The following is a 27,384-nucleotide window of genomic DNA, read 5'->3' on the forward strand; positions in this document are numbered from 1 at the left end:
CAACACATCCTGAATATACGATCTTCAGTCTAATGCTCTCCCAGCTGCGCTATTTCGGCTGCTCAACACATCCTGAATATAAATGAAATGAAATCCCAGGTCCTGATCACCCATCAGGCCTAATATAGAGCTGGCAATACTATCCACACCAGTGTATTTTTAACACGGTAATAATGAACCAGATGAGGAAGTTAAATTTACATCTATAATCTAAAAGGCCATAATTTTAAAGTAAAAAAAGCAATCTACACTATGGTGTCTACTATGCTGAAAAGATACCTGAGATGAGCTCATACTGGAATGAAGTAGAAAATGCACCAAATAATAATGATAGAAGAACGCAGGGCCATAGGTGACATTACTACCTTTTCAATTTTTTATATTATGGTTATTGTTGACAGGAAAACAAATTATAAAGGGTTCAAGAATGAACATGTACTTTAAACTGTAAATTAAAATAAATTTTTATTCAAAGCATCTTTTAAAATTACAGCATGTTTATTCTTATGCTGTTATCTCTGCCAAACTACATCTTAGCCATATGAAGCATAAAACACTTCAAAAATTTGAATGTAAACCACATGTTTAAAACAAAAAGCAGTCTTAACATACCTCAAATTTTAGATGCCAATATATTTTTTCCAAGCATATAGCTTATATCAAAAAAGAACATTTTAAATATTTCTATAGTATGTAGTTGTAATAATTTCTTAAACTTCCAATTATACAAATAAAAAATGTTTGCGAAAATAACTATTATAGTTGACAAAAGCTGACCAAGAAACAAACAAAAACCCTTACTTTTGAAGACTGTAAATTTTATTATCTGTGAATTGACAAGTATTTGTATTTTTAAAATTCCTACTGCCCTTCCTTCTTTAGGTAAGTTCATCAAATTTTAAATTTCCCAAGACTGATGAGTGTTGCTTTTCATAGTTCATTTAAGTCATATTTGAGAGCAAAAAATCTAGAGAAAATGTTGAAACCTAAACCAAGAAAATTCAGATGCTACAGTCTCTCTCCCTGTGCTTATAAGTGCTCCAAGTTAAAATTCTATATACCAGATTACAAACAAAATTCTCAGACCATTACAAATATAAATTCTCTTATTACAAAAAAAAAATCCCTCAAGATTTGTAATTTACTGTACAGAGGAATTACATTTTTAAAGTATGTCCTCGTTCATACACATTATTTGTTACTATCATCTCTCACACTTTTGCTTCCTTCCAAGACATTTACATACCTCCCCTTCCCCATGGCTAGTATTTTAAACTATCTGTGTACTGCAACACACTGGGATTTTTGGATAAAGAAGCCTACATTTTAGATAATGTTTAAACTACATCTGTAGGCTACTACTTCAAAAAAAAAAAAAAAAAAAAAAAAGGCGCTGAAGAGCCCATATTGCCCTCTATTACTCTTGAGGTCTACTCCAATTAAGCAATCTATCAAATTACCATGCTATGCATGTTATTTAGTTTCTGCTTAAAACAAAAGCATAAATGATGGAGGTTTATGCCTACATAAAGGAGGTGAACTGCTCTGGTCTTGATTTTTCTGTTCATGCCTCAGTACATAAAGTGGTATTTAAAAACTTCATCTATTTGGAAAAATGGCTTAAAACCACCACACAAGTTAACACACTTGCAGCTGAAACTATTCCAGAAACCTACTTATTTGAGTAGCTAATATTTTCTGCAGTGTTTACCTGATAACTAAATTTAGTGAACACAAAATAGCTTGGCATGTTATTCTGAAGAAAAGCAAGAAGGTGGCTTTATGCACTGAAAATATAAATAGGAGGCTTCCATTTGCTAATAATTCTAAACAAGCAATACAATTAAAATTTAGTGTTTGCTAACAAAAGATCTAAAACAGTTCACTACAAAACAACCCTGTAGGTGTCCCTTTTATTAATAAAAATCCAAGTGCCAAATCTCTTACAGGGCCCATAATATATATATAAAAAAATACCAATTACCAAGTTACCTAGACTTTGCAAGATTAATCACTCAATTTCAGCAAATGAGAAATATGCAACGTGCAAAAGCTCCCAAGTTAACATAACAGGGATGCCAAGTGCTTTTCAAACCTGAACATCAGAGTGAGCTGTTAAGCCTCGGAAAGACAGAATAAGACTGATATTATCCAATTCTGAAAATTCTCAACTATTGTGCATCTTGCCAAGATCCTCAAATATCTCTTTTCTTCCAAAGTCCATAACTTAGAACATCTTCCAAAATAGTCAGTTTTCCACTTTTCATTAGGCACACTATTTTGCAATTTAAAAATCTATATCTTACACACATATCTTATACTTTCTGGCTTGCCTCAGTGTTTACAGTATTGTTAAACATACTAATATACATTGTTAAAAAATGATCTTATAAATAATCTATTTCAACGTTCTTTGGCTACATGTACCATTCTGTTTTTTCATACAAGTGTCTTATTCAGAAAGTGCTTCCTGTGAGAACTGCTTCCAATGAATGCATTAAACTTGCAAAATCTAGCTTCCCACAATATGTCCTTTTCTACCCTGTACTAGAAGTCCCATATTTACAAAATATTTTAAACTTTACAACAAATCCATTACCATATAAAAAAAAGTGCAATTCTCTCTCACCCCATATTCTGGGGCAATGACATTCTTCATAAGTTTCTACAGAATAGCAGCCTATGATAAGCAAATAAGGTGCTTAGCTTATGCCCAAGGATCTACTTTTTAAGTACGCTGGGCAGTACTTTTTTGTACAGTGGCAGAGTCAGTGTCGAGCCTACTGGCGGAGCGGCGCCCCGGTCAGGTTGGCGAGCTCTATGAGAGCAAGGGCTCCGTGCAGACGCTCCCGCTGCTCTTGCAGCCGGCGCTGGGCACCGCGCTTCTCGTCGTCCTCCTCGTCAGACTGAAGGTACTCCAGAGGGTCCTGCTGCTCCTGATCAGCTTTCTGCACGAGCTTCCCTTTCAAGGTGGGGGCACGCTGCTCTCTTGTCTCCCAATACCTACATGAAACGCATGCACATTAGCTATTTGTATACACGACCTCCTCAACCCTTTACTTTTCTTTAGAAAACAGGTTCTTTACCACAGTATTGTTTTCTGTGTCTTAGTTTATAAAGTTCTAAAGTGATTCATATACTTTACATATATTTCCCATTATAGAGGGAAAGTTGAGGGACACACTCAGATTTCCAAAACCAAAAACTGGCAGTTCTGGGTCTTATACTCAACTCTCTAATCATAGGTTTTCACCAATTAACTGCCTTTAAGATCAGATGTGAAATGGACTACAGTAAAATACACAAACAGTAGAACAAATGTTGTCTGTCAATTACACCTCAATAAAAAATTAAACAGAGTAGAACAAATAATCATTAGAAAACTATTTATCCTATTCTTCTGACAGAGTTAACTATAAGAAACTTTAAACCCACAAAACGTGACAGATTAGTGTCTACAACACACAGAGCTTATTCAAAAATCTAAGAGGTACCATGATTATTCTATTACAAAACCAACTGATAATTCACAAGAGAAAATATTCTACCTTTTGGTAACTAAAGAAAGGCATATTTAAAGAACAGTACCACTATATACAAAAATGTCCCATACAAAGACCTGCATATCAATGCTCATATTAGCTTTATTTGTAATGGCCAAAAACAACCCAAAAGCCCAGCAATAGGCAAATGAATAAACAAGCTGAGGTGTATCCATACAATGGTGTACTATTCAACAGTAAGAAGGAATGAACCTAGGGTTATATGGTGACAGATGGTAGCTACACTTGTGAGCCAGCATAATGCATAGACTTTGAGAATCGCTATGTTGTACACCTGAAACTAATGTAACATTGTGTACCAATTATACTTCAATTAAAAAAATAAACTAAAAAAAGAAAAAGAAATAAACCATTGACAACAGTCAACAACATGGATGAATCCCAAAATAATTACACTGAATAAAAGAAGCCAGACAACAGAAGTGTATACTGTATGACTCCATTTGTATAAAACTGTAGAAAATGCAAACTAGTTTATAATAACAGAAATCAGATCAGTCTGGGGAGCAGGGGAGCAGGAAAGCTGGGAGGGACAAGAGTGATGACTTACAAAGGGGCATGAGGAAACTTCTGAAAGTGACAGATATGTTCACCATCTTAACTGGGATGATGGTTTCACAGGTGTATACATATGTCAAAATGTATCAAATTGTACACTTTATTGTGTGCTGATTACACCTCAGTAAAGCTGTTTTTAAAATTATACAAAAATAACACAACTATTAGATTTCAGGAAATCCAGACATCTCAAACCTGGAAAAATTTGGGCAATACTCAGAGATACAAAAAAATAAATGCAAACAGTTCAGTATGACTTGAAGGACAACTTGGAACGAAGAATGGCAAAGAAGTTTAACAAGGTCAGCAGGGACCACCAGGCAATGAAGGACTTCGAATCACATGATACCGGGTTTAGACTTTATACTGAGTAGAATCCATTAGTCTGTCATTGAGTAGATGGGAGAATGAGAGGAAAACACAAAGATGACCAACAAGTTTCTGACTTGAGCAAAGTTAGAGCTCATGGGGTGGCAGAGGCCAGCCAGGAGCAAGAGGGAGGGAGGAAGTGACGCAGTAATCCAGACAAACAACGCCTGTCTAAGTGGAGCTTCTAGTCTAACAGGGATGACAGACACTAAACGAATAAATAAATATGTGATGAAGGTTTTGAAAAAGAAAACACACTGTGTTATAAAAGGATCTATTAAGTTGATCTAACCTTGTTTGTTCTGGAGGTTAGTGAGCAGGTTAGGGAAGAACTTCCTGACGCAATGTTTGACCTCAGTAAGAAATGAAGAATGAGTAGTGGCTAAACGAAGAGGAAAGCAGCATTCCGGGCAGAGGGAGCAGGGGGCACAGAGGCCTGCAAGCCACAGTGAGGGTGGTGCTGACAAACAGGAAGGCCGGGTAGCTGGAGACAGGTTCGAGGCCAGAGGGAGGCAGAGCTAAACAGCACAATGAGGGATTCCAGACTTTTCCTTAGTGCAGAGGAATCTGATGAAGGAGGGGGTGCCCCAAACAGCCAGTGCTGGTTTGTACACAACAGATGACCAGATGACTCCTTAAATCAGAATACCTTTAGAGATACTTTTGCATGCTGGCCCCCTTGTTGCCATTAAAAAAATTCAACCAGGTGCTTTTCAGAACTTTACTTTAGAAGAATCTCTAGCCTATATCCCAGGAATAATCAGCACCTAACTGATATGAAGAAAACAAAGACAGGCTGCATGGTAGAGTACAATTCATATAAAACAATCTTTAAGAATGAGGAAAATTCTTTCTTTTAAAATAAATTGTGGTCTAGGCACTCAGACTAATTAATATCGTGTACTTGTTTTCTATTGCACAAAGATCCTCACACCACTCCTAACAATTCTGTGGTTTAAAGAAATAAAGCACCATTTCAAGTTATTTTATAAAATATGTATAAAAGCAACTTATTTAAAAGGAGAGAACTGTCAAAGCTCCCAGTGTCAGCCCATGTGCAGGGCAGTACTGTGCAGTGGAGTGCAGGGAGAGCCTTACTTCGCCAACCACTCGGCGGCAGCCTGGTTGTCCACAGCCTGGTGCTTACTGAGAGCGTCTGTGGGCTCCTCCCGTTTCAGCCTGGCATAAGGGTGCTTCGGACAGTGGCGGTTTGCATGGGTGAATCTGCTTAGGCAGCCTTCAAAACACAGAGGGAAACACTTATCAGAATCTGGACATCCAGCAGATGTGGAAAATGTTCATTTTCACTGGTATCCAAGAAAAGTGAATTAAGATCATGGGATTTAGCATTCTGTAACTTGGAGGAGAAAAAAAACAACCCTAAGGAGAAGCAAGCAGTGCCTTCACCTTTTGGTCATGGCAATATAAATGCATCAACCCCACCAGAAAGTGATTTATTAGCAAAAATGATCAAAACCTCTGACCCAGGAATTCCATTCTTGGAATCCATCAGAAGGAAACATCCCATAAGATGAACAAAGCTTTAAGGAGGAAGCCGTGTCCCTCAGCTTTGTTGGCAACAAACAAATTTTAAAAACAAATATTCAATATCCAACATTGAGACAATCATAGTGTATATGCTTACGCAAATGAAAAAGCATATAGACATTCATAACAACTGACAACAATCAAGAGAACCACACAACAGCAGCACGAAACTATACTGAATTTCAGGTATAACTATGTAAAAAGGTGCATAAGGAAAACATCTCAAGAAATGTGATAAGAGATTTAGAAAATCACTTACGAAAAGTGGTAAGAAATTACTAACAGTGGCAGTAGCAAGATGGTAAAATCTCCCCCTTTGTTGAAAATTAAGACAATGATGTATTTCTTTCCATTTAATAGTTGAAAAGTTTAAAATCAATTAAAAGCCTACTATAAAGGCTGCTTTTACTTCTATAGATCTTTCTACCACCTCTACCTAAATCTACTATTTTTTTTTCTTTTTTTAAGTAATCTCTCCACCCATTGTAGAGCTCAAACTCACAACCCCAAGATCAAGAGTTGCATGTTCTGCCAACTGAGCCAGCCAGGTGCCCCCTGAATATACTACTACTTTTAATTACCTTTTAATATTTTCACCTAGAAGGAATATTTTATTTAAAAATCAATTATTCCCAGAAAATGAGCACGGATTTCAATTTAGAAAGACAACTTACGATGTTTTATAAAATTTACATCGAAATCTCTCCTCCCAAAAAACTTAAGTAAAAGGTATTTTAGCTTTTAACTCACAACCAGTTCTTACATAAACTTAACTCTCAACACCATACCATTTTCTGAACAAACAAAAGGTTTCTCTCCGGTGTGAAGACGCTGATGTGTTTTGAGCTGTCCGCTTTGAACAAAGGCTTTTCCACAGTCCGGATAGTCACACAGATAGGGCCTCTCACCTAGGTAGACAAATAGTATATATTATTTCTGAGACAATCATGTAAGAAGAGAAAGGGACAGAGAGAACTGACCTCCATATAGGTCACGACTCCAAAAACAATAAAACATGTCATAGCCTCTACAAAGCTGCAAGTGTTAATGCTAACAACAGCGCTTCCATGCTCCCAAGTAGCTATCCACTTGAAAGCAAAATAATATTTTCGTTAGGCCTTGAGCTTTTAGGCTCCTAGGTTCACATCCTTGAAGTTATCTTTGGCTTATCCTGTCATTTTTCTCCCCATAATCCAAATCACTAGCTCTTGCTAATTCTTTTTTTTTTTTTTTTAATGTTTGTTTATTTTTGAGAGAGAGACAGACAGACAGCACAAGCAGGGGAGGGGCAGAGAGAGAGGGAGACACAGAATCCGAAGCAGGCTCCAGGCTCCGAGCTGTCAGCACAGAGGCCGACACGGGGCCCAAACCCACGAACCGAGAGATCATGACCTGAGCCGAAGTCAGACGCTGAGCCACCCAGGTGCCCCTCTTGCTAATTCTTTAAAATGTCTCCCACTCCTGATTTCCCATTGCAACTTCCCCAACCCTCCCACCCAGCAGGAACCCTAGCTGGCCTCTATTCTCCACCCCTGCACAGTACTTCTGGAGTGAATGCCATAGAACATTTGCTTTTGTCATACAAACTACCTCCTAAATCACCCAAACCCTACTACACCCCTTGAACAGCTGAAAATTATCTGCTGACTTTTCAGTGGTCCCCTAATATCTGCACTATAGCTACTGCATAAGAGGGCAGGGTTTAACTTTACTTCATTCCATGAGATTCATTCCATCCACAAGGCAGTTAGTTCCTCATGTTGTTGTACTCCTTGAAAATCCAATCTTCTCTGCCCATTCAAATGTTCCCAGTCCTGTAGGCTCTCTCAGTGAATCTCCTTGTACCTCCCTGCTACCTCCAAATAATTGAACTATGTATCCCTTCACTACCTCATAATCCACTGTTATTTATGTATCCTGGGACTCTCCTGACACAAAGATGTATAATACTTTGTATTCCATTGCAATTCATATATACAACACAGTGCTAGGCTTGAGAAAGTGCTCAAAAATATTGTTTAACCATAATTAAAATCATTTTTTGAAAAGTCATTCTGTGATCAACAAGTATGCACTGGTCCTTCCAATATGACTCAGTTAACAGTAACAAGTACTCCCTTAATTTCTCATTATTTAGAAATGTACCAAATGATTGTGATAGACACGCATTAATAAAACAGGGGTATGGGGGTATTTAAAATAGTAAGAGATGGGGCGCCTGGGTGGCTCAGTCAGTTAAGCAACCAACTTCATCTCAGGTCATAATCTCACGGTTGTTTGTGAGTTCTACCCCCAAGTCGGGCTCTGGGCTGTCAGCTTAGAGCCTGGAGCCTGCTTCAGCATCTGTGACTCCCTCTCTCTCTCTGCCCCTCCCCCACTCATGCTCTGTCTCTGTCTCAAAAAATAAATGTTTAAAAAATTTTTTTAAGTTAATAAATAATAAAATAGTAAGAGAAAGTTTTTTGCAAACCATATACATACTACTAGAGCTTAACCATACCATGGAGATCTTGGGCTCAGCCCTCTGGCATACAGCATAGTAGGCCAAGGCCTGAAAATATAGGGTGACACATGGTGGACTGGTCGTAGATCAGGCCTGAAACTCAGGGATCTTATCATTACACCACATGGTCCCGAATCTTATCTACACTGGCACTATGTACTCTGTGGCTTGTGAACCAGTTATCTGGGGATATTTCAGACCAATTAGATTGAAAATAAATCTGAAAATTCTCAAAATCATGTATTTCGTTTTGTAATGGTTTTACTGAATGGTTCCTAAAGTCAAAAACCTCTTGGCCACCTTAGTTTGTAATAATTCAAAATTAAAACTTTACCCTTTTTCAGGGATTTAGCTAAGAAAACTATATTCTAGCATATTATTAAAATGTATCTTTTCAAAAACAAACCAAAAAACCAAACAGGTGGTGACATAAACACTGCAAAAAAATAGGGAACTAAGCCTTAACAGCCCAAGTTCTAGACTGGTACTGCCCAATGGAAAGAGAATAGGAACCACTTCTAGGAACCACATTAAAACAAGCAAAAATAAACCGGTGGAATTAATTTTGATAATATATTTTATTTAACCCAATATATCTAAAATATAATTTCAATATATAATCAATATCAAAAGTAATTAAGGACATTGTTTACTCTCTTTTATTCATACTCAGCCCAGTTTACACATATTGTCCATCTCAATTTAGACTAGCCAAATTTCAACTGCTCAAGAGCAGCATGTGCTACGGTATCTGCCAGCACAGCCCTAGACTTAAAGGTATGGGAGGCTGTAAGGCAGTGGTCTTTGCTTTTCTTGATGCCTCAGTTTTATCATCTGTAAATTATTAAATACCATTATTATAACCATAAAGCTCCTTCTTCTGGGGCCAACTTTCTCTATGGAAAGAACAAGGGCTCTTTCTACGTTATTTCTTTGCTCTCTATATGGTATTTAAAATTTAAGTATAATTTCTCTACACAAATAGAGATATGTGATAGTCCTGGGATAACTACCTATAATACATTTAATTCTGAAAAATTATACTTCACCTTAGATTAAATAGCTAGGTGAAACATTCTGATGGCACACTGGGGATTCTAGTAATTCTGCTAAAAACTGGACACTGTTTTAGTATTTGGCCTACAAATCAGTCTTATCAATTACACAGACAACTGAAGGGCATATCAAATATTGACATTTAAGTAGGCAGAATGATAGAATTCAATTTAGCAATAATATTCCTATGACAACTAGATTAATTACCATGATACTTTTAGAAGTCACAGGGTACCAATGCTGAGAAAACCAGTCTTTCCTACCAAAAAAGAAACCGACTATACAGTGACTGTCTTAAAAAACTTCACAGTAAGGAAATATAAAGCAACTAAAATATTAATTTATGGGCCCAAACATCAAATCAGCTTTTAGTAATACTTGCTCAACTTACCTGTATGAGTCCTTTTGTGAGCCTGGAGTGATTTCTCCCGTGGAAACACCCTATTACAGATGTTACAACGGATTCTGCTGGATGAATGCTCTCCTTCACTTATTAAATCCCGGACAGTATCTGCTCTAGGTCTACCACGTCGGATTCCATCCTATTAACAATTTGTGTAAACGTTAATGTAATTTCTTAGATCCTCTCATTAAAGTAAAATATCACAATAAATCATTGTTTAAATCTTTCTTGAGTGACATCAGTGAATATAGTAGAATAGGTAGTTCCAAAGGCCCATCCCTCCACAGATCACTGAAAAAATTGAGAAAAAACTGTCAAAATCACCTTTATCACAACTCCAGAAAATAGATTTACAGCAACTCAGGGAACACTGAATCAAAACACAGGCAACCTAAAACAATAGGAAAGCTTTGCAGTATTTTTATTCCCTGCCCTTGCCTCTCCCTGACCCCCACCAGTGATCTTGAAGAGCCTTCATTCTCACTCAGTCCCTGGCTCCACAAAGAGCAAAGCAGATTTAATTCTAAAAGAATTGTGTTTGTCTATTTTGACCGGTCAGGGGGCTACTTGAAGAACTAACACAAGGTGTTTGTCTTTGTTTGACCTAATTCAGAACTCTCTCAGGGCAGTAAAGTGGCTAAACAGAGCAGCTCAAAACCTTGTAAGGCTAGGAGCACCGGGATGGCTCAGTCGGTTAAGCGTCTGACTCTTGATTTCAGCTCAAGTCATGATCCAGCTGACTCTTTGGTCCAATTCTTTGGCAGCTCTGTGTTGGCACTGCAGAGCCTACTTGGGATTCTCTCTTTCTTTCTCTCTCAGTCTCTCTGCTACTCATGTGCGCATACTTTCTCTCTCTCAAAAATAAACAAACATAGAAAGAAAGAAAGAAGTCACCATCTTTAAAAGAGAGAGAGAGAGAGAAAAAAAAAAAAAACCTTGTAAGGTTTCAATAATAACTTGCTGCCACCAGGGGCAAAACGTTTCAATTGAGACAAAAGGACACATCAAAAGCCTGGGAGGAAAAGCTGGAGGGAGAGTTTCTTTGCGTAATTAGGGCATTGAAAATTGCCCTGGTATCCTAAAGATAAAAATTTAGAAAGCCACCGACTTGCCCAGGGCAGGAAGCATGCTCAGAAAAGACCTGAAAAGAGCCTAAGCTGTCACCTCTGATCCTCAGCTAGGCACAAGCAGGAAATGAAGGCTAAGACAGAGTTATAATGAGTGTAAGCATTGAGAGAAAGCTACAACACAGAGCCATCTCTGCAAAGTCAGGTATTTGTTCCCTTTCAGTTTTTGCCTACAGGCATTCAAGGCAATCTCTAGCAATCTCTAGCTGAGAACAAACACAACAAATGAGTTTACAAAAATAGTTTAGAAAATTTGCAAACCAGGAGAACCTGGGTGGCTCAGTCAGTTAAGCTTCTGACTTTGGCTCAGTTCATGATCTCATAGTTCATGGGTTGAATACCTGCATCAGGCCCTGCGCTGATAGCTCAGAGCCTGGCACCTGTTTCGTATTCTGTATCTCCCTCTCTCTCTGACCCTTCCCTACTCACTCTCTCAAAAAATAAATAAATAAACATTAAAAAATAATAATAATTAAAAAAAGAAAAGAAAAAGCAAATTTACCAAACAAATAACTACAACCCCCAGCACACAACCAAACCAAACTCTGGGGAAATCACCACAGTAGAATATTCAAAACATCCCATTCTCAACAAAGTATTACTAAACATGTAAAGACACAAAGTATGGTCCATACACAAGAGATATTCATAGAAACAGACCAGGAGGAATTAGATGCAGGTCTAACTAGACAAAGACTTTAAATAAATGGTCTTAAATATGCTGAATGAGGTCATGCAATCCATGGACAAAGGACAAAAGGAAAAATGGAAGAACATTGTTGCAACAAACAGAAAATATCAATAAAGAAACAAATTATAGGGATGCCTGGGTGGCTCAGTCTGTTAAGCATCCAACTCTTGGTTTTAGCTCAGGTCATGATCTCACGGTTTGTGGGTTTGAGCTCCACGTTGGGCTCTGTGCTGACAGTGCAGAACCTGCTTCAGCTCCTCTGTCTCTCTCTCTGCCCTTCCCCTTCTCACACACTCTCTCTCAAAAATAAATAAACATTTTTAAAAAGGTGGGGAAGACACTTGGGTGGCTCAGTTGGTTAAACATCCAACTTCAGCTCAAGTCATGGTCTCACAGTTCGTGAGTTTGAGTCCAATGTTGCAGGCTCTGTGCTGAAAGCTCAGAGCCTGGAGCCTGCTTCAGATTCTGTGTCTTCCTCTCTGCCCCTCCACCACTTGCGTGCGCTCTCTCTCTCTCTCTCTCTCTCTCTCTCAAGAATAAATAACCATTAATTTTTAAAAAAAATTTTTTTTTCAACGTTTTTATTTATTTTTGGGACAGAGAGAGACAGAGCATGAACGGGGGAGGGGCAGAGAGAGAGGGAGACACAGAATCGGAAACAGGTTCCAGGCTCCGAGCCATCAGCCCAGAGCCTGACACGGGGCTCGAACTCACGGACCGTGAGATCGTGACCTGGCTGAAGCCGGACGCTTAACCGACTGCGCCACCCAGGCGCCCCACCATTAATTTTTTTAAAAATTATAAAAAGAAACCAAATAGAAATTCTGGAGCTAAAAAAAAAAAAAAGTATGATGACTAAAATGGAAAAATTCACTAGAGAATTTGAATGGCAGATTTGAACTGGCAGGAAGAAAGAATCAGCAAATTTGAAGACTAGTCAATTGAAATTATCCAGTCTGAGGAACTGAAAGAGAAAAGAATGGACAGAGCCCAAGATACCTGTAGGACATCAAGTGTCTTAGTCCATTTGGGCTGCTATAACAAAATACCACAGACTGGGTAACTTACAAACAACAGAAATGTGTTTCTCACAGTCCTGGAGGCTGGAAAGTCCAAGATCAAGGCACCAGTATAGTCAAGTGAGGGCCCTCTTCCTGGCTCATAGATGGTATCCTCTAGCTATGTCTTCACATGGGAGTTCTCTGGAGCCTTTTTCAGAAAGGCATTAATCCCCATCAAGAGGGCACCACCCTCATGATACCACCTCCCAATGGCCCCACCTCCTAACAGCATCATCTTTTGGCAGTCAGAATCTCACCACACAAACTTTGGGGTGCATAAACACTCAAACTATAGCATCAAGCATACCAACATACACATAATTGGAGTCCCAGAAGGCAAGAAAGAAATGGGCAGAGAGAATATTTGAAGAAATAAGGGATGAAAACTTCTCAATTTTGATAAGACATAAGTGTAAACATCTAAGAAGCTCAAAGAACTTCAAGAAGGATAAACGCAAAGAAAGATCACTCTGAGACACATTAGATCAAACTGTCAAGAGACAAAAGGCAGAGAATCATGAAAACAGGAGAAGCAATTCATCAGTTACAAGGAGTCCTCAAGAAGATTAAAAACTGATTTCTCAGGAGAAACTACAGAAAGCAGTAGGATGACATGTCTGAAGTGCTGAAAAGAAAAAAAAGTCAACCAACAATCTTATATCCAACATGATTATCCTTCAAAAATGAAGAAGAAATTAAGACATTTCCAGAGAAACAAAAGTTGAGTTCATGGCTAGTAGACCTGCCCTACAATAAATCTAAAGGAAGTTCTTCAGGCAAAAATGAAAGGACACCTGACAAAGTCAAAGCCATACAAAGAAATAAAGAACCCCAGTAAAGGTATTTACATAAGTAAATACAAATGCCAAAAGTATTGTATTCAGGGCTTGTAACTCTTCTTTTTCTCCTATATAATTTAAAAGACAATTGCCAGGGGCACCTGGCTGGCTCAATCAGAGGAACATGCGACTCTTAGATATTGGGGTCATGAGTCTGGGCACCACATTGGGTGTAGAGATTGCTTAAATAAATAAACAAACAAACAAACTTTAAAAAAAAAAAAAGGCAAATGCCAAATGTATTTTAAAAATTATAAATCCAGGGGCACCTGAGTGGCTCAGTCAAACATCTGACTCTTGATTTGGGCTCAGGTCATAATCTCAGTGGAGGGTTCAAGACCCATGTCAGGCTCTGAGCTGACAGCATGGAGCTTGCTTGGGATTTTCTCTCTCCCTGTGTCTCTGCCCCTTCCCTGCTTACACTTTCTCTCTCAAAATAAATAAATAAACTTAAAAAAAAAATTATGAAAACTGAGCACCTGGGTGGCTCAGTTGGTTAAGCATCGACTTCAGCTCAGGTCATGATATTGAAGTTCTCAAGGTCAAGCCTGCCTTGGGCTCTGTGCTGACAGCTCAGATCCCGGAGCCTGCATTGGATTCTGTGTCTCCCTCTCTCTCTTCCCCTCTCCTGTTCATGCTCTGTTTCTCTCAAACATAAATGAGCAATAAAAAGAAATTATAAATCCATGTTAGTGAGAACATAATGTAAGAATATGTAATTTGTGACTATAACAAAGAGGGAGAGACAGAGCTGAATAGGAGCAGAGTTTTTGTACACTATTGTAGCTAAGGTGGTTATTAATTCAAAATATATTGTTTTAAATCTAAGAGATTAATTGAAATTCCCAGGGCAGCCAGTTGAAAAAACAAAAAACAAACAAACAAAAACCCTAAAAATCAAGAAGAAAACAAGAAAGATATGAAAATAGTACACTACAAAGAAGGCAGTGAGAGGAACTGAGAAATGAAACAGGTAGAAGACATACAGAAAACAGATAACAAAATACCAAAAGTTCTTCCTTAACAGTAACCACTTTAAATATAAATAGATTAAAATCACCAATTAAAAGGCAGAGATGGGCAGAATGGATTTTTCAAAAAACGGTCCAACTATATGCTGCCTCCAACAGACTTCTTTAGATCCAAAACCACAAATAAGTTAGAAGAGTTAGAAGAGAATAGCATGGAAAGGAGGGGCTCCTGGCTGGCTCAGTTGGTAGACCATGTAACTCTTGATCTCAGTGTGGTGAGTTCAAGCACCACCTTAGGCCTAAAGCTTACTTAGAAAAAAAAAGAACGGAAAAAGGGATAACAATTATAAACACTCACCTAACAACAGAACCCCCAAAATGCATGAAGCAAAAATTGACAGAATTGAAAGGAGAAAGAATTCAAAATAGTTGGGGTCTGACTTTTAATAATAGATAGAACTAGACAGGTCAACAAAGATATAGAACACTTGAACATCTAAACCAACTAGACCTAACAGACATATATAGATCACTCAAAATACACAGCAAAATATACATTTTTCAAGTGCACATGGAATATTCCCCAGGAAAGACCATGTGTTAGGCCACAAAGCAAGTAACAATAAATTTTAAAAGACTGAGAAAATCATCCAAAGTATCTTCTGTGACAAACATGGAATGAACCTATAAACCAAAAACAAAAACAAAACTGGAAAATTCACAAATATGTGAAATTAAACAATGCAGTCTTAAACAGCAATGGGTCAAAGAAGAAATCACAAAGGAAATTAGAAAATACTTTGATACAAATGTAAACTAAAACACAACATGTCAAAACTTATGGGATACAGTTCTTGGATTTGAAGGCTTCATAGAAGATAACAATGCTACCTAAACTGATGTGCAGATTTGGTGCAATCCCTATTAAAATTACAAAGGCCCAGAAATGGAAAGTGATCCTCCAACTCATGTAAAACTGCAAGAGGCTCCAAATAACAATATTTAAAAAGAACAAAGCAGGACACATATGTCCCTATTTCAAAACTTACTACAAAGCAGCAACAATCAAGACAGTGTGGTACGAGCCTAAGTAAAGACACACTGAGACAGAATTGAGAGTCAAGAGATAAACCCTTATTGGGTTGCCTGGGTGGCTCAGTTGGTTAAATGTTCAGCTCTTGATATAGGCTCAGGTCATGATCTCCCGTTTGTGAGTTCAAGCCCCACATCGGACTCCATTCCAACAGTGTGGAGCCTGCTTGGGATTCTCATTCTCTCTCTCTCTCTCTCTCTCAAAATAAGTAAATTAAAAAAAAAAGAATAAATAAGCTGGACTTAAAATGAAAAAACATTTAAGTATCAAAGGACAGTCTCAAGAAAATGAAAAGACAACCTTACAGAACAGGAAATTAATATTTGCAAATTACATCTAATAAGTGTCTAGTATCCAGAATATGTAAAGAACTTTTACAACTCAACAAAAAGACAAAGAACCCAATTTAATGTGTAAAGATCTTAAAAACACATTTCTCCAAAGTAGTTATACAAACGGCCAGCAAGTTCATGAAAAGATGCCCAACATCATTAGCAAAATGCAAATCAAAACAATTATAAGGCAAATTACATCTCGATAAAATTAATTTACTTTTTCAAAAAGCACAATAAGATATTACTTCACACCAACTAGATTATACTCAGAAAAAGAAAAAGAAAAAAATAGGAAATAAAAGTGGTTTTTGGCAAAGAGGTAGAGAAATTGGAGCCCTCAAAATCACTGCTGGTGGGAAAACAATTTCAGAGTATAGTACAATGTCATAAACATACACATACACAATGGAATATTTTCAGCAATAGAAAGGATACATGCTACAAGGTAGACAAACCTCAAAAACAGTATGCTAAATGAAAGAAGGCAGACTCAAAAGGCCAAATATGTAGGATTCCGTGTAATGAAACTTCCAGAATAGTTAAGTGTACAGAGACCGAACTCAGATTGGTTTCCAGAGATTGCATGCAGTGGAGAATAGGAAGTAACTACTGAGGACAGGGCTTTCTTTTGGGGTAATAAAACTGTTCTGAAACTTGATATAGGTGGTAGTTGCACAACATTGTGAATTATTAAATGCTACTGAATTACATTTTAAAATGGTTAATTTTGGGGTGGCTCAGTCAGTTGAGTGTCCGACTTTGGCTCAGGTCATGATCTCGCCATTCCTGAGTTCGAGCTTCACGTTGGGCTCTGTGCTGACAGCTCACAGCCTGGAGGCTGCTTTAGATTCTGTGTCTCCCTCTCTGTCTCTGCCCCTCCCCCGCTCATGCTCTCTCTGTCTCTCTGTGTGTGTGTCTCTCTCTCTCTGTCAAAAATAAATAAACATTAAAAAAAATTTTAATGGTTAATTTTATGTTATGTGAATTTCACTTCAATTTAAAAAAAAATAAGGAAATCTGAATACACTATGGATGTTAATTAATAACAATTTATCAAGCTGGTTCATTAATCATAACACACATACCATGCTAATTTAAGATGTTAGCAATGGGAAAACTGGGTATGTGATTTATGGGAACACCCGGTACTATCTTAACTTTTCCATACATCTAGAACTAATCTAAAATAAACATTCACTTGAAAAAAAAAATTTTCTCATTTCCCAGGTAAGTTAAATTTTATACATAAAAGTTACATGAAAAAAAATCATAAAAGGATTATATACAACTACAAACAAAATGAAGATGTTTTTACTGCCTACAATATAAAAACTTAAAGCCTTCCAAATCCTTAAAAACATCAGGCCAAAGCCTTGATGGATAACAATAAGCTCCAGCAAAATTCCATTCCATCAATTTTCACTTTGAAAGAAAAGCTCAATCTCAACATGGGTGAGTTATCTTAAGGATAAGTCATGTTTAAAAAATTCTTAGATATTAAAATCCATTTCCTTAACAGTCAACAGGTGGAAGCAATCTAAATGTCCATTGACAGATAGATTAAAAAGAAAAAAAAGGTGGTATTTACAATACAATGGAAAATTATTCGGTCTTAAAAAAAGAGAATCCTGCCATGTGCTGTAATGTGGATGAACTTTAAAAGGGCTACGCTAAGTGAAACAAACCAGTCACACACACACCACAAATTCGACAGGATTCCACTATGTGAGGTATCGAAACTAGTCAAACTCTTAGAAAGTAGAATGGTGGTTGCTAGGGACTATGGGGAGAGAGAAAAGAAGAGTTCAATGGGTACAGAGTTTCAGTTTTGCAAGATCAATAAGTTCCTGAGATCTGTTATACAACAATGTGCATATAGTTAACACCAAAAAACAATTAAGATGGTAAATTTTGTTGTTTTTTGCCATACACACACCCCAAAAAGGAATGTGGAAAGGCAGTATGGCAGATAATAATACTGTAAAAATATTCACTGCCCCTCTTCTCACTGTGGGTACCAATGAGGCAAACTTGACCATATGATTTGCTTTGGCCAATAAAATGTGAGTGGAAATTATATGTATGACTTCTAAGCAAAAGCTTTAGAAGCCATCACATGACTCTTTCATCTCTCATTTCTTTCTGCCTTAAGACCCAAATGTCCCCAGGTAGGAGATGTTCCTTCGGGGTCCCAGAATGATCAAGACAAGGTGCATACCAGCACAGGGCAGAACAACCCTCACAGGACAGAACAACATGAGTCATGACCAGGCTGAAACTGGGATTTCCAAAGTTGCATTCTGCACCATGCTCCAGCCTAAGCTAATTGAGGCACTTTGTTAATAAATATTTGCTGATGGTATAAAGATCTCATCAATTCTTTTTGAAATCAAAATTGACAAAGGAGGCACATAATTGATGTATTTCCTTAACCTTATATAACTCTTTTAGAAGTTTCCATTTATAATGAAGTTAGGAATTGGGAAGGTCCTACCTGGACCCTGACTTAGTGCAAATTAGCAAATCAACTTGTAACAATTACTGGTCATTACCAAATACTTTCACCTTCACCTTTACTCCTTGGCTGGGACTCTTACTAGCTACACTTTGCTCTAGTCTTGCTTACTGAAACTGTTAATCCAGAGTCAGCAAAGATCTAACCAGGAGTAAAACTAGAGAATCCATTACCATCATTTATTGAGTTACAATAATTGGATTGTTGCTGGTAATGTTTATATGATGAATAATTGGTTTAAATCTTGTTTTAAAAATGTAAAATGCAAAATAAATAAATAAATAATCAATCTATGATCCATAAAAATAGCAGGTGATTTTGTTAAGAAATGGAACATGAAATTAGGTTAATTAAAAACCTTAGTAATATAACTCCTCTGCCATGAAACAATCTTTTCCTAATATTTTTTAAATACATAAAAATAATGCAAATGCAAAAACAAAATGATACTAGACCACTTCCTTACACCATACACAAAAATAAACTCAAAATGGACTAAAGACCTAAAAGTGAGATGTAAAACCATAAAATTCTTAGAAGAAAACATAGGTAGTAATTTCTTTGACATTAGCTATAGAAACATTTTTCTAGGGGCGCCTGGGTGGCGCAGTCGGTTAAGCGTCCGACTTCAGCCAGGTCACGATCTCGCGGTCCGTGAGTTCGAGCCCCGCGTCGGGCTCTGGGCTGATGGCTCAGAGCCTGGAGCCTGTTTCCGATTCTGTGTCTCCCTCTCTCTCTGCCCCTCCCCCGTTCATGCTCTGTCTCTCTCTGTCCCAAAAATAAATAAAACGTTGAAAAAAAAAAATTTAGAAACATTTTTCTAGATGTGTCTCCTAAGGCAAGGGTAACAAAAGCAAAATTAAACTTATTGGGATTATATCGAAATATAAAATTTTGCCCAATGAAGGAAACCACCAACAAAATGAAAAGGCAACCTACTGAATGGGAGAAGATATTTGCAAATGATATATCCAAAATATATAAAGAACTTATACAACAACACCCCCAAAAAACAAATAATCTGATTAAAAACAGGCAGAGGACTGACCAGGGCGCCCAGTTGGCTCAGTCAGGTATGCATCCAATTCTTGATTTTGGCACAGGTCATGATCTCACAGTTCATGAGTTCAAGCCCCACATTGGTCTCCAGGCTGGCAGTGTGGAGCCTGCTTGGGATTCTCTCTGCCTCCTCTCTCTTTCAAAAATAAATAAATAAACTTAAAATAAAATGGGAAGAGGACCTCTAGAATAGACATTTTTCCAAAGACATAGATGGCCAACAGAAAAATGAAAAGATGCTCAACATCACTATTCATCAGGGAAATACAAATTAAAACTGCAATAAAATACATTTTACCCCTATCAGAATGGCTAAAGTCAAAAAGAAGTAACAGGTGTTGACACGGATGTGGAGAAAAAGGAACACTTTTGGTGGGAATGCAAATTGGTACAGCCACTTTGGAAAACAGTATGGAGGTTCCTCAAAAAATTAAAAATGGAACTACCCTGGGATCCAAGAATTCCACTACTAAGTATTTACCTAAAGAAAACAAAAATACTAATTCAAATAGATGCACCAAATATGCACCTCTATGTTTATGGCAGCACTATTTACAACAGCCAAGATATGGAAGCAAACCAAGTATCTATCCATAGATGAATGGATAAAGAAGATATGGTATACATATACACACACACAATGGAACGTTACTCAGCCATTAAAAAGAATGAGGTCTTGCCATTTGCTACAACATGGATGGACGTAGAGGCCGTAATGCTAAGTAAATACATTACAGAAAGACAAAAACCATATGATTTCACTCATGTGAAATTTATGAAACATAACAAAGGAAAAAAGAGACCAACACAAAACAGATTCTTAAATACAGAGAGCAGGGTGCCTGGATGGCTCAGTCGGTTAAGCGTCTAAGACTTCAGCTAAGGTCATGATCTCATAGTCTGTGAGTTCGAGCCCCACATCAGGCTCTGTGCTGACAGCTCCGAGCCTGGAGCCTGCTTCGGATTCTGTGTCTCCCTCTCTCTCTGTCTCAAAAATAAATAAAAACATTTAAAAAATTAAAAAAACAAATACAGAGAGCAAACTAGTGGTTGCCACAGGGGAGGTAGGTAAGAGGATGAGTGAAGTAGATAAAGGGGATTAAGATTACACTTATCTTGATAAGCAATAAGAAATGTATAGACTTGTCAAATCATCATGTTGTACACCTGAAACTAATAATACTGTATGTATTTAATTTTTAAAAAGCCTTAGTGACACAATTACTCCATGATGAAAGAATCTTTTCTCAGTATTTTTATTTATTTATTTTTTAAATTTTTGAGAGAGAGTGCACACACACATGAGCAGGGGAGGCTCAGAGGGAGAGAGAGAATCTTGAGCAGGATCCACACCCAGTGTGGGCCCAATTCAGGCTGGATCTCAGGACTCTGGGATCCTGACCTGAGCCAAAATCAAGAGCTGGACATCTAACCAACTGAACAACCCACATGCCCCTTCCCAGTATTTTTAAATACATAAAAGCATACTGTTGCCTCTATTATAATTTGAAATAACTCACTAGTTAATATCAAAATTTTTAGATTATCCATTACTATCTTCTGTTTCCATTAAAAAAACAAAAATAATACAAAACAAAAAATTGTTTTCAATCATGTCTAACGGGGTTTTGAGTATTTATAAAGTTAACAATTGCTTCCCCGCCTAAATCATATATTTGCAATTTCCAAATGAGAAATAGAGAGCTAAAAAAAATAAATAAAATATAATACAACATCCTAGCAATATACAGGTTAAGGCTTCACTAAGTATATCATTTCAACTGTGAAAATTAAGCAAGGTAAGTAATCATCTTATGCCCTAAATAAATAAAAAGCATCTTTTTTTAACCATACATACAAAAATGAGCTGCATTACTTAAAGGTCCTTTTCATTGTGGCCTTAGCAATAAGAAAACTATGCATCTAGGTACATTCTGACAATAACAGAGTGTTAACTAACTCTCAGCAATCCAGTATGCCTGGAGTCTAAGAGACAAATCTTGTCAGGATTGCTTGATGGCTCACAAGAGAAAGTTAAGTTAAAAAGAAATTCAACAGGCACCTGGGTGGCTCAGTCAGTTAAGTGCCCAACTTCAGCTCAAGTCATGATCTCACAGTCAGTGAGCTTGAGCCCTGCGTCAGGCTTTGTGCTGACACCTCAGAGCCTGGAGCCTGCAATGGATTCTGTGTCTCCCTGTCTCTCTGCCCCTGTCCTTCTCACACTCTGTCACACAGAAATAAATAAACATTTTTAAAAAAAGAAGTTTTTAGTTCTATAAAATATTTTTTAAAAATTATAAAAACAAATTCAACACATTATTTTGTGGCATCTCCTGCAAAATAAGCTACTAAAAAGAAGCAAAATGATTAAATTACAAAAAAAACACTTGCAAACTTTGGTAATTTATTTAGAGAGAGCACAAGATCATGCATGCAAGGTGGGAAGAGGGGCAGAGAGAGACAATCATCAGCAGGCTCCACACTCAGCACGGAGCCCAATGCGGAACCCGAAGCAGAGCTCGGTCCCACGACTCTGGGATTATGACCTGAGCTGAAATCAAGAGTCCAAAGCTCAGCAGAAGGAGCCACCCAGGCATCCCTAAATTTCATTTTTAAGACAGACTTTTCAGTACCACCAGATGGTAGATTAGCAATTTTCAAAGTGTTTTCTGAAATATATATGATAAATGTTTTGAGTTTTCAATGTCAATAACTATCTTTAAAAAGTTATTTAAGGGGCCCCTGAGTGGCTCAGTCGGTTAAGCATCCAACTCTTGATTTCGGCTCAGGTCATGATCTCACAGTTTGTCAGTTCAAGCCCCACATCGGGCTCTATGCTGACAGCACGGAGCGTGTTTGGGATTCTCTGTCTCCCTCTCTCTCTGCCCCTCTCCTGTTCTTGCTCTCTCTCTTTCAAAAATAAACATTTTTTTTTAAAGTTACTTAATAGGGGCACCTAGGTGGCTCAGTTGGTTAAGCATCCGACTTTGGCTCAGGTCATGATCTTGTGGTTGGTGAGTTCAAGCCCCGTGCCGGGCTCTGGGCTGACAGCTCAGAGCCTGGAGCCTGCTTCGGATTCTGTGTTTCCCTCTCTCTCTGCCCCTCCCCTGCTCATGCTCTGTCTCTCTCGTCTCAAAAATAAATAAAACATTTAAAAAAAAAAAAAAGAAAATCTTTACGAAAAAAAGTTATTTAATAAAATTTGGGTTATTTCTCAAGCCACTTAGAATAATGGACACATTTACCTAGATTTTACAGAAAGTTATACTCAAACTGGGTGATGACAAACCTAAAAGTCCTTGGCACATTTTTATACAAAGTAAAATTCAAATAAAGTGCACAAATATAACCTAGAAGGAAAAGAAAAATAGGTCTCAGAGGAAGGCATGTGGACCTTGACAAGAAAATGAGAAAAATGTAATTGATCATATTTCCCTTTTTAAATTCAGATTTAGATCCAAATTTTCTTTGGCTATCATATCTGCTTCCTCATTCTATCCCCCACCTTGCTTTACCTGCACAACTTTCCAAGTCTTAATTTGCATTTGTCAATTGTATTGTGTGTACCCTCATAAAGCACGTCAGTTGAGAAACATACATGTGTAAACAATGTGTATTTCATATGTCTACCATCATCAGCTTACTACTAAAAAAATAATAAACCCCTAAAGTCAATTCATACATGATATATACAGAAGCAATACCACATAGGGATTAAGAACACGGGCTCTTGGGGCGCCTGGGTGGCGCAGTCGGTTGGGCGTCCGACTTCAGCCAGGTCACGATCTCGCGGTCCGTGAGTTCGAGCCCCGCGTCGGGCTCTGGGCTGATGGCTCAGAGCCTGGAGCCTGTTTCCGATTCTGTGTCTCCCTCTCTCTGCCCCTCCCCCGTTCATGCTCTGTCTCTCTCTGTCCCAAAAAATAAATAAACGTTGAAAAAAAAAAAATTTTTTTAAAAAAAGAACACGGGCTCTTGAAAGTGCCAATCAGTTCTGCCACTTACCATACTATGTTAACTAAACAATCTTGGAGACTCTTTTCTCTAATTCCTCCTTGTTCGTTGGATAAACAAGGTTAATTTAATTAAGGAATTCAAAAGCCCAGCAGTTTGCTGTGCTAGGCAATAAACTGTGGCCACTACATTAACAGGTTGTGTTTAACATCGTGGTGATCAAAATTATATGTACTAATCTGTAAGACTCTGTGCAGTGTTCAGGTGACAGAAAGGCAAAGTGGAATAGGCAGCTGGCAGGTCCTGAAGAGTGAATGGTATCTGAGGCTATGCACAGAGAAGCCAAACACAGGTCCAACAGTGAAGAGTAACCTCATGAACATAGTCTGAGTAGATAGGACACAAGGTGCAGAAGCCTGGAAATAACCTAAGGGCAGAGAGAAATTAGACCTGCACCCTCCCCTCCACTCCCCTCTCAGAATTCACAAACTGAGAGAAGATAATGCTAATATATAATTATACCCCAACAGTGCGAAGCAATCTTGTGATGATGGGCCAAAATAAGTTGGTGGATGGTGGATGTTCTCCCCACAGGCAGAAAAGGAAGCGTAGGGCAGGAACAAACAAGAAAGCTGGCAAGAGCTGACACTTACTGTGAAGGTCTCAGATGTTAACACCTGCCCTTGGGGAGGGGGGGCAGTGGCAACAAACAGACAATAAACGAACACAAATGTTTTCTCAAACTCACAACTGTTATTGCCTCTAACCTGTATACTGAGAGAAGGGACTAGGGGGAAACATGTTACTGGTGTCCTATCTTTCCATAAAGTAAACAGATTCAGTCAGCATAATTCACCCGTGTAGAGATAAAGAACTACAAGTACTTTAGAGAAACAAAACAAAGTAAAGGGGACTGGAATTCCCTACCTTTAGTCTAGAACTGATTACAAACAAAACTAGTTACCATCCTTAAATAAAGGTATATTCCAGACCTTTCCCCTCAAGATGGAAAAGCTAAAATGAATGAATTTTTGCAGCTGTAGCTGATTGCTTCACTGATTAAAGGACAAATTAAAATCAAGTCATCTAGTAATTCTGAAATATGACTGTGTGAGAAAAAAGTGAAATATAAAACAGCCTTTTTGCTTACATATTCTTCAAAATTTCTGGTATATTTTACCTCTAAAAAGAGGTGGAGAAAGAGGACCTAAAATTCACACCCACGCACTGTGGGCAACTTTTATATAAGGTTTGTTAAGATAAGTCTATTTTAGGCCAAAATGAACATACCTATAAATTTCATTTATCTATTATAATATTAATCTTCTTGGATAATCCAAAATTAGATTAGTAAAATAATAAATGCAAAATATTTTACGAGTACCTGTGCACTGCATGCCTTTATGGTTCCAACTATATAACCTAACTTTTTTTTGTTTGCTTTTTTAAAGACTAGGTATGTTAACACAGGAAAGTATCTAGGCTACCCAGCCATCTCACTAAGGGCTACCTAGAGACAGCAACAGGGATTGTTTCCTTCACAAACTCACTCAGCACTATTATGAGTATTTTCACTGCTTGTCCTTTCAAATTTGTTTTAAATTTCTACTGAAGTGCAGCTTCAAGAATTACAAGGGTGTCAAACACAGAGTTTTATAATTCTGTAGTTCTTTAATAACACTACCATTAGTAACAAAGTATATCAATTTCCTCTGGGCTCAAAATACATGGAGTTTCAACATCTTTGTTACTGCATGTAAAATCATGACCAAGTTAAACTTGTTTCAATTTGTAGATACAGTATTTGCCAATATCCAGGCACTTATCCACTAATTTACGGTGTTTTCTTCAGTAAACTGCTTATCTGACATAGCCACTTAACAAATAGAACCTGAATATTAACCTTGTATTAGCACAATTCATTCATTACACAAATATTTACCGAGCACTTTTATTCAGCATTTGGAGTGTGAGGAATTAAAGTTGAACAGTCTTCCAGAGAAAAATTATCCCGGCTCTCTAGCAGCTTACAGTCTATAGAGATAAGTATGTCAGCAGAGAGGCACCGAGAATACAAGCTTCAGGACTGCGAGCCACAAAAACTACCATAGTCCCAGTGTTCCCACTACCTAGCTGTGGGACCTTGAGGAGGTCTCTTCACCAATCCCTCTAAGGCTTAGTTGCCTGATCCATAGTAAGCTTGAACCAGGTAGTCCTATCTTTCCCAGCTCTCAACAGTCTGAGCGTAAGCAATTCAAGGTTAACAGCTTCCCATTCCACTGCGTGCTCTCAGCCAACTAGCAAGGTGGTACGCTGGATGCATGAGGGGCAGTGAGGGCCCACTTCCGCTATGGAAGATTGCCCTAAAATCCCTTCTCGCTCTTCGGCTATCTCTGCTGGACATCTTTAGTAGGGCCGGGTTATCTGCATTGATGGAGGGAATCTGAGCAAATCCCTCCCGTCCAGCACCCAGAGGAACAGCTGAAGGCCCGCATCCCTTCGCTCCCTCTCCGGCCAGAGAGGACTCAGCGGTCGGCCCAGCGTCTGCACCGCGAGTGGGCCTCCTCCGCGACCCCAGGCTGCGCTCACTGCACCTGCTGCTGGGTGGCCTCGGGTCTACCCGCCACCCCTCCGCTAGCCTCACGTGACCGTCGTCCCGCCTCCCCCCCCCCCCGCGAGGACCCGTTTTTTGGCGCGCGGCAGTGACGTCAGCGTCCTGTCACCCGCCACCGCCCCCACCGCGGCCAGAGGCGACCTCGCGTTTTAAACTCGGCCCCGCCCCGCCCGCCGCATCCGCGGGCACTGCCGGCTCCCTGGCCGCGCCGTTAACGGGCCTTGGCTGCCCCGCGCCCCTCCCACCCGCCCGCGCCGCTCACCTTGAGGTGGCCGCTGTCCGGGCTGCTCGCTTCCTCCTCGTCCTCACCTCCCGAGGCGGCGGCGGCGGAGGCGGCGGGCGGGGGCGCGCTCCGGCCTCGAAGCCCCGGGTGCTCGGCGGCGGCGGCGGCAGGCAAGGCGGCCGAGGCGGCGCCCCCCGCGGCCCCAGGGCTGAGTGTCACGTTGTGCGCGTTCTCGCCCCAGCGCCACGGGTACACCATGAAGTCGCTGAAGCCGGGGCTGGTGGGGATGAGTGGCGGCGGCGGCTCCGGCTCCCCCCCGCCGCCGCACGTGGGCTTGATCGGGGTCGTCCTGATGACCGACACCAGCACCCGCTTTGGGGAGTCGTGGCAGAAGATGACGGGCGGCGGCTGCGGCGGGTTGTCCGCCATCGGCGCCTCCATGCCCCGGATCATCGCCCGGCCCCGATCCGCAGCTCCGGCAGCCGCACTCCCTAAGCCCCGGCCTGGCCCTTCGCTCCGCTCGCCCGCGCTGCTGCCCAGTCGCCGGCGCTCAGTCCCGCCGGCTCATGGCCGGCGGACGTTTCCCGGAAACCTCTTGCGCGGCGGCCAGCGAAGCAGCGGAGCGGCTCGGCTGGCACCGGGCGGCCAGCGCCAGACCCCCAACCCTGAGTCAGGCCCGCCCTCCGCTCTTTGTACTCCCCAACGCAGGCTGCACCGGCGGGAAGCTGCGGGCGGCCTGCCTCTCGGTGACAGGAAAGCAGGACGTGCTGCGCCGAGCCCCCGAAAATAACAACCTGCCGCCTGGGTCACTGCTCCGGCTTTTCCCGCGTTACATTTCGCGCCTGGGCGGAACCAATCACTGCGAGGCCCCTGCCCGCTGGCCGCAGCGGCGAGTGACAGGTCGC

General features: G+C 39.6%; 1 protein-coding gene across 1 annotated transcript; it reads right to left on the reverse strand.

Annotated features, from left to right (window-relative positions):
- Positions 1 to 446: 446 nt before the first annotated feature.
- On the reverse strand, positions 447 to 27,384 carry ZNF367 (zinc finger protein 367). Its single transcript, XM_086685181.1, has 5 exons — positions 26,519 to 27,384; positions 9,989 to 10,139; positions 6,827 to 6,946; positions 5,589 to 5,727; positions 447 to 3,003 (listed from the first exon to the last, which is right to left on the reverse strand). The coding sequence occupies exons 1-5, from the start codon at positions 26,930 to 26,932 to the stop codon at positions 2,781 to 2,783; spliced, it is 1,047 nt and encodes a 348-aa protein (XP_086541307.1). The 5' UTR covers positions 26,933 to 27,384; the 3' UTR covers positions 447 to 2,780.

The sequence above is a fragment of the Puma concolor genome, chromosome D4 (genome assembly GCF_028749965.1).
Source record: "Puma concolor isolate L17-30 chromosome D4, mPumCon1.1.hap2, whole genome shotgun sequence".
NCBI lineage: Eukaryota > Metazoa > Chordata > Mammalia > Carnivora > Felidae > Puma > Puma concolor.